The sequence below is a fragment of the Podarcis tiliguerta genome (genome assembly GCF_965153285.1).
Source record: "Podarcis tiliguerta genome assembly, chromosome: 10".
Taxonomy (NCBI): Eukaryota; Metazoa; Chordata; class Lepidosauria; order Squamata; family Lacertidae; genus Podarcis; species Podarcis tiliguerta.
This window is the reverse complement of record NC_139543.1, coordinates 39,191,058-39,199,417: the sequence shown is the minus strand read 5'-3', so window position 1 is coordinate 39,199,417 and position 8,360 is coordinate 39,191,058. Positions and strand designations below refer to the sequence as shown.

The 8,360-nt window shown below is 48.0% G+C and overlaps 1 protein-coding gene across 1 annotated transcript in view; it reads left to right on the top strand.

Moving 5' to 3' along the window:
• Positions 1-2,214: 2,214 nt before the first annotated feature.
• TMCC3 (transmembrane and coiled-coil domain family 3) overlaps positions 2,215-8,360 on the top strand; it is a 94,508-nt gene continuing 88,362 nt past the window's right edge. Inside the window, exon 1 of the mRNA XM_083401070.1 lies at positions 2,215-2,758. Coding sequence (XP_083257196.1) covers positions 2,552-2,758 — 207 coding nt within the window. The 5' untranslated portion in view covers positions 2,215-2,551. The remainder of the gene's footprint in view (positions 2,759-8,360) is intronic.

Genomic DNA, 8,360 nt, shown 5'->3' with positions numbered 1-8,360 from the left:
TGTCCAACCATCTTGTCCTCTGTCGTCCCCTTCTCCTTGTGCCCTCCATCTTTCCCAACATCAGGGTCTTTTCAAGGGAGTCTTCTCTTCTCATGAGGTGGCCAAAGTATTGGAGTCTCAGCATCAGGATCTGTCCTTCCAGTGAGCACTCAGGGCTGATTTCCTTAAGAATGGATAGGTTTGATCTTTTTGCAGTCCATGGGACTCTCAAGAGTCTCCTCCAGCACCACCCAGGCTGGTTACCAACGCATAAAAACTGAAAATAAAAGCTAAGTGATTACTGCAACAGCATAGAGATCCAGTAACAAGAGGCAACTGAAATTGGGTAACTTGGTGGGGAACCTTCTAAGGGCCACATATCAGTGGTGGGTAGAGTTGGAGGCAAAAAAGTGGGCGGAGCAACAAATGCAAATTTTGCCTTTGTATAGTACTGTAGTTTCTTTCTACATACATTTGCGCACCATTCTCTATCACTGCTATTCCATGCCCTTACAACTGCTCCTACGTTCCTGAAGTAGGAGTATACACAGGTTTGTTTGCCAGGCATGAATGAGGAGTGGTGGTGGAACACTCTGAGCATGTGCCCATTTCACAGTTTAAATTCACTTAAATCGTAGTACCGTCAGGAATGCCACTACAGGAATAAAAAGGAGTTTGCTTCTGCTGCCCTGATGCTAACCAAACCCATTTACTTTGGAAAAGGCACAATTTTGTTGTAGAAATGGCTAATACAAGTTTTAAGGAAAACTTAACAAAACGGTTATGTAACTACTCACATGTACAGCTGCTCCAATGAGTTTTTTTAAAGGGAAAATAAGTGGGGAGGAGATGAGGAAGGATGCAGTGATGACCAGCCTCATTTCCATGCCAGCCCAAGAACTACTGACACTTTTTACATCTATTGCCCTCTGGCCATAGCTGTCAACACAGATTTGAAAATAAGGGTCCAGCAGCCTTGAAAATAAGGGACCAGCAGCCAAAATAAGGGATTTTAGCCAACCAGTTAAAAGGGACCAGATAATTTTGGAGAGCAGCGCCAGTTTTTAGTCCTTCGTTTCCAGAAGTTGCTGCTCAAGACACCAGCCGATGAAACACTGCAATTAAATAACTACAAGCAGCAACCACTTTTTGCGCAAAACGAAGTCCAAGCTATGAAGATGCTGCTGCAGTTCTGTATCTTTTCTCTCGTGCTCCATCTGCAGCTCTCAATTCCATCAGGTGGGGCGGGAGGAAGGGGGGGGGAAATAGCGCATGGAGTAAACCCGCAGATCAGACCATCTATGCTAGTCTACCACTACAAATCTATGGAAGAAGCGCTTGCGGTCCTTCCCTTGTAGCCCTTGGAACACCTGGCTGGCAGGGAGGGAGGGAGAGGAGCTGCTTCCTTTGAAACCCAGGAAATTTAAGGGACATTCATCAATAAGGGACAGCAGCGGGACATGGTGCTGGGATAAGGGACTGTCCCTCCAAATAAGGGATGCTTGACAGCTATGCTCTAGGCAGTCCTTCAACATACGTGGTGTAGTGGTTAGAGTGTAAGATCAGGACCTGGGAGACCAGGGTTCAAATCCTGCCCCCCCCAGCTCATTGGGTGACCTAAGGCCAATTACTGCTGCTCATCTTGACCTACTCCACAGGGTTGTTGGGATTAAACGAGGAGAACCATGTAATTCCCCTTGAGCTTTTTTGGAGGAAAAGGTGGGATATAAATGCAATAACGTAAATAAGGCCTAGCCTCCGCTGCACCGAGGCCAACATTTATTTTGCCCTCCTGACGACCAAAGCGACGCTCCAGTTTGGGGGGGAAAAGCTCACAGAGCGTGACCAGAATTTGTCAGACGTGTCATTGCACGCTTGCAGGAGCTTTCCGGGGGGGGGGGGGGCTGCACTTAAAAAAAGGGGGGGGAGACGCCAATGAGGGGAGGGGGCAAAGCTCGGTAGGAGGGCCCCAAGCCGTGCATTTAACGCTCCAGCCAAAGGACGTCAAACATCAGAGCAGGAGTGGGAAAGACGGGGCCAAGAAGACGACTCTGGGCTAGCCAGGTTTATCTGCTCAGTCTGACCGGTTAGAAATGACTGAATAACTGGTTTCTTTGGGGGGGGGTATGAGCGTGTGCGCCCTGAGTGGTCCCCACTGCTAAGGACCTCCCCTGCCTCGCGTTCTGTAAAGCGGCTCGCTCCTGCAGCGCCTGGCCACTCCAGCCTCCAGCGTCGGAGCGCGCGCGAGCGTCCTTTGGGCACCTTTCAGTGCGCCTTTCCGAGCGCGCGGAAGAGCTCGCGCGCTGAGGCTCAGGGCAGGCGGCGGCGGAGGGAGCGGGAGCGCGAGGTAGCCCCCCCCCCCCGCCTGCTTCCCTCCTTGGCTTTGCTGAGGCCGGCAAGAAGCAGCAGCAGCAGCTGCTACCCCTGCTGCCTGGTTGGCTTGCCGCTGCGCCGCGTGCTCGAGCCGGAGGCTGCTTTGCGAGCGCCCCGCCGCCCCGCTCCAGCCAAAGGAGCCGGCGCTGGGCTCGCAGCAGCCGAGGCAGCCCTGGCTCTCGGGGGAGCGACCCTGTGCATGCTGCCACACGCATGTGCGGGCGAGGGCTCCGGGATCGGAGCCGCTGCCTCGGCGGGCATGAAATGTGCGCTCCTCGGGCTGGCGAAATCGCCCAGCAAGAAAGGCGCCGCTGAATGGCCGAGGGGGGAGCGGGAGGAAGAAGGCGAGGAAGAGCCGGCCGGAGCCAGGAGCCCCAGCCGCTGCTTGTCCAGCATGCTGAGGAAGGTAAGCCATGGATGCGGCGCTCCTCTCTCCACAGCCGCGAAGGGGCGCCCAGGCTGAGAGGAATCCCGGGCAGCAGCAGCAGCAGCTGCGCCTCTCGCTCCCTCCCTCTCGGCGCCGGCGAGGCTTCGCGTTCGGAATTGGCGCGCTTCGGGGCAGCGACATATGGGAGCCTCGTTTGGTTGAGACCCAGGGAAGGGAAGGAGGGCCACCACCTGCTCCGTGCGGTTCCCCCAAGGCAAATAAAATGGGGAGGCTGTCACACGTTCCTGACAGGGAGGAAACACCGGAGAGGGTACATTGCAGAAGGGGCTTTTCCGTCGGCTCTCCGGTGTCTTGCCGGCTAGTGGTGTCTTTTTATTTCAAAGGGCAGTGTGTCCCAAGCCTTGCGCGCGGCTCTGTGGGTCGTACGAAAGCTGTGTCTGTGTGACAGAGAGACCCGGCGCCCTTTTACCATTTATTACACGCACGAGACGGGGCTGCTCTAGGCGTTTTTGCGGGATCTGGCCGTTAGAGTGCGCAGTTTCCCCAAAATCTCTCCCAGTTCCTCACAGTGAGGAATCTTGGGCGGGGGGGGGGGGTCCAGGAATTCGGCCTCAAGTGGTACCTTTCTCTAGGCAGATGCTTATCTTCAAATATGTGCCTTTCTTGTCGTGAGGGGGCTGTTGGTAAGGCAGTTAGCGAAAGGTCTTGTTTCGGAGCCATCTGACCTGACTGCTTCACCTCATTTTGGATGTTGGCTGTGTTTTTGCTCAGGGCGTGAAACCAAATCTCAGGCAAACCAATGGGCAAGGTTCCCACTGAAGTGCAAAGTGTCGTTTTTGTTTCTTGTCTGCTGTAGTGTAGCATGTGTTGCTCTCATGGACGCACCTCCAGCACATCCAAATATGCCCAGCAGCCCATACATGGAGTGGACCTGGAGCCCTGCCCACCTGTGCATAACACTGCTTGAGAAGAGCATCCTGGGTTGTGGGATGTGCGTGGTTCCCTTGCCCTGTTTCAGGCGTGGGCATGGGCAGTTGTGTGGACCAGAGGATGCACCCCGTGAATGTTGTGCAGAAGCAGTTCATATGCTATATGGAAGTGGAGGAAGTACTTTTTGGCCAGCTCCTGCTGTGACTCATGAAGTGGGACTTCCAGACCTTGTACTTGATTTTTCTCATTTGTAATATTCAAATAGGACTTGCAGTGCTCCATTTGTAGCAGGGTTTAGGGTTCCAGTGAGCAGCCACCCTCACTTCCTCCAGCAGACTCCATTCCACCTCCTTTGGTTTTCTGGGTTTTCCCCTCCTCAGCAGACACTGAGCACTTTCTGGTCACTCAGCATCTGGGTATGTGGTTGTTTTTTTTTAAATTGTTTTGCATTTGCTTTTTACTTCCCTTAAGTATTTTTTGTACTTCCGTAGACCTTAGGTTTTGCCTGAGCATGCTGATACTGACTGCTTGTTTTCCAGTTGCCCCAGTACAATCTGGCCTGCACTCAGCAACTGATAAACCAACTCATTCGAAAATAGTTCTCCAATATTAAATTTGTAGCAAAATGATGATGTTAAGGGTGTCCAGAGAAGCATTTTGCATAGAAAAGAAAAAACGCTTCTCTGCAGGTGAGTTTTGTGCCCTGAAGCCATATGCCCCGCAGAGCTGAAAAATTCAACAAATATAGGATCTGTGATGCTTGGATGTCTTGAGGTAAGGAAATGTCTCAGATGACACCTGGCAGTCCTAGTAATTGTAAACTTTTTTGGGAACAATTGGTAACTCCCTGCAAGGAATTCGTGTGCTTGGGTATGATTCTTAAAACAGCTATTGCCCAGGTGTGTGGAAACCTATTCAGGTCAATGTAGTTCCCTGTTATTCCCATCATGACTCTGATGCAATCACTGTGACCAGTATTGTGCCAACCTCCTTTGTCTTTCAGTTGTGTACAATCATTCTCAGTTGTGTCTAATTAAAGAGGACTCAGATGTGAATCTAACATGTGCAGTGATTCACAGAACTAGAGAATGTCATGGGACCTGGTAGGCAGGATGTAAAAGCTGGGACTGAAATTCCCTCTTCTACATCACTATTGAAAGCGTGTAGGTCGGAGCTACCCTTGGCCACTCTTACTGGGAGGTTATCTAGTCCAAGCCTGCTCAGTCCAAACTTAAGGCCTCTGATCTAATATGCGCGCCCAGCAGTTTCCTTAAAACCATCTAAGGAAAAATATCCTGAATCATGGAATGAGATCCACTAGTGTGCCATGAGTGTGTCACCAGGATGCCAGGAGTCAGTTTTGGGTGGAAAATTGATAAACGCTAGGTCCTGCTAGTAAAAGATGAAGTAAAAAATGTGGGGGAACCTAAGAGGAGTTCAGGTTTATGGAAGAGGATTCTGAATTAGAAGTTGAATTGCAGCACCACCTGAAGGTGTTTTTAAAAAGAATCTTAAGTAATATTGTATAGCATTGCAATGTAGATTTGTGCATGCTGCTTTTATTATGGACCTCCTAGTTCACAATGTTTGTTGTAATCAATCCCACGCACAGCATGGAGCCGCAAATGACTGAATGCCACCATTACACTTTTTATTCGTGGCAACTGCACTTGCTTACCTACAGGACTGTGGGCTCCATTTTGCAACTTCTGTTTGGGGAAAAAAAATCCACTGAGCTTCTTCAAATGGCTAAAGCGATATACAACTAAACCTGTGTCAATCTTGCAGCTGCTATGTCACAGTGGTGCTAGTCAGAGGAAAGTTTGAGAGATTTGCATTAGGATTATTCAACATAAGCACTTTTTGAAGTCAGTAAGAAGGGCGCAAGTTTATGTAGCTACTCTTTTGCCTTGAAACATGATTGATTAAAGTTGCCTGAGATTGTTTTGTGTTGGGGTTCAACAAAGCCTTCCATCTGCCCACCCCCTCATTTCTGCATTTGCCTGATAGTAAATCCTGTTGGCATTGAATCAGATTGCTCCCCAGTAAATACCTATGTAAGCTTGGAGCTGTTGGGTAGCGAAACTTTCCCATCTACAGCAGAAGCCTCTCCTCACTACAGAATGTGCTTTTAGTTGCCATGGAATCCTGTACTTAAACGTAAGGTTAGCTGCAGCCTCTGAGTCAACTTCATAGCACATGCTATTGTTTATGGCTCTTAAAAAGCTTAAATAAAGGACTTCAGGTGGCTAAGAAGAATCCTTTTCTACATTGTACTTAAACACAGAAGAGGCACTGACGGCAGCTACTTGATACAGGGGTTGCATTGTTGAAAGCAACTTGCCCTTGCCTTCGCTGAGCCAAAGAATAAGAGCTGAGAAACAGCCGTGAGCTATCTTTAGGGATTGTTGGTGTGTGGCAGTTCTGCCTGCATCTGTTGTTGGCTGCATGGCCATGAATTATTTCACTGGCATAACATCTCAGGCAGGAAGGTAGTTTATTAGATAACACAACTTTTCATTGCTCGTTTTGTGTAAAGCTTGTCGTAATAATAGTTTTAAGTAGAGAAGCACAAGGTATCTTAATGTTCATTAAAACTGGCAAGCAGAAATGTGAAGAAACACCTGTTAAGATGAGTAACAGGCAGGTGGGGATCTTCATCCTCAATGGCATTTTTTTGTACAGAGAATGGTGGCACGGTAGCACTTCTTTTGGGGAGGGGGAGACTAACCAAAGTTTTATGAAATTTAGTGGTGTTCCCACAGTTGGCATAGATGGAAGCTGAAGTGGATCAACCATCCATTTTCCTGTTGTGGTTACATGTGGATAATCCTTATATGCACAGGCTGACACCTGATTAAAGGCAGATTATTTAGTTATTTTGTTAAGGCAGCCTTCACCAAAATCTGGTGTTTCGGAGCTGCAGCTCTGTGCCAGCCTCAGATGATGGGAATTATAAAATCTGGAGGGCATCTGGTTAGTGAAGGTTGGGTTAAGTGCTTACATTGTCTAGCTTAATAATTAAGCAGCAGGTAGCCTCGTATTAGGGACGTGGGTGGCTCTGTGGTCTAAACCACTGAGATTAGGGCTTGCCGATCAGAAGGTTGGCGATTCGAATCCCCGCGACGGGGTGAGCTCCTGTTGCTCGGTCCCAGTTCCTGCTAACCTAGCAGTTCGAAAGTACGTCAAAGTGCAAGTAGATAAATAGGTACTGCTCCAGTGGAAGGTAAACGGCGTTTCCGTGCACTGCTCTGGTTTTGCCAGAAGCGGCTTAATCGTGCTGGCCACATGACCCGGAAACACTGTCTGCGGACAAACGTCGGTTCCCTTGGCCAGTAAAGCGAAATGAGCGCCGCAACCCCAGAGTCGTTCGTGACTGGACTTAACTGTAAGGGGTCCTTTACCTTTACCTTTAGCCTCATATTTGTGGGAAATTAATCATTCTGGCTAGCATATGTGAATAAGTTTCAGGAAACACCCTTCCTTGCCCTTCTTTCACTTTTGAGCAGTGCCATTGCCCCTTGCCCCTCAAGAATCCCCAAAGCAATGTGGTGCCATTTTTTCCAGTCAGTCAGATTTGACGACATCATCAAGTCAAATCTGAGAGATCTCATACAGCCAAATAATAAAGTAAAAAAGAAGAGATAACTTTGCCTTCACTTTGGAAAGGCTTTTGATGATGTCATGCACTCACTTTTTACCCAGCACTAAAGGTTCCTAAGTAAACTTCACGCTCCCATAGGAGAGGACAAGAGTCCTTTTATGGAGTTCTTTTTAAAAGGGCAGGTCCTTTTATGTGTCGGTAACTGGGTAAAGGAAAGGAAATGGAGTTAATAAACTTAACTGTTTTCAAATGGAAAAAAGAAAGTAGTGGAGTACTGCAAGAATCTATATTTGGACCCGTGGCATTTTAATTTATTATCTGGGATCAGAGGTATGCCATGTGGTAGCCAAGTTTGTGGGGGACATCAGTTTATTCTGGATGGTAATAGCCAAGCATGCTGAAAAGAACTCCAGAAATACCTCTCCAAATTGGATGAAAGGCATACTAGAGCAGAATCCAATATTTGATGGGAATTGGAATCCAACAATTTCTGGGAAACTACACGTCTGTCACCTCTAATCTGTAGTATAGCTACGTTTGGAAGGGCAGTTCAGGTCCTCTAATGAAAAAAATATATCATTAAAACTGGAAAAGAGAAGAGCAATTTAAGTAGCATGGAGATTGTGGCTTTTCCTAACAAGGCAAAGCTAAAGTGCTTAGGGCTTTTTAGTTAAGAAATGAGACTATTGAGAGGGGACCTGATGGAGATTTACCAGATTTTGAATGGTCTAGACTAGAGCAGAGGTTCCAAATTAACTACAGTAAGTACAGTACTGCAGATCCCCTGTTTTTCCAAAGCCAAGCCACAGACTGCATACTTTTTGGAAATTATTATTATTAATCATTACATTTATAGATCACTTTTATCTGCCAAGGATCTCAAGGTGGCGTACATGTTTCTCTTTCCTCCCGTTTCATCCTCACAACAACCCTGTGAGGTAGGTTAGGCTAAGAGTCACGGTGAGCTTCTTGCCTGAGTGGGGATTCAAACCTTGCTTTCCCAGGTCCTAGTCCAACCCTCTAACCATTATACCACATTGATATATCAGTGGCAGTTTTTGTTGTGTGAATGGTGCCAGGGACCCC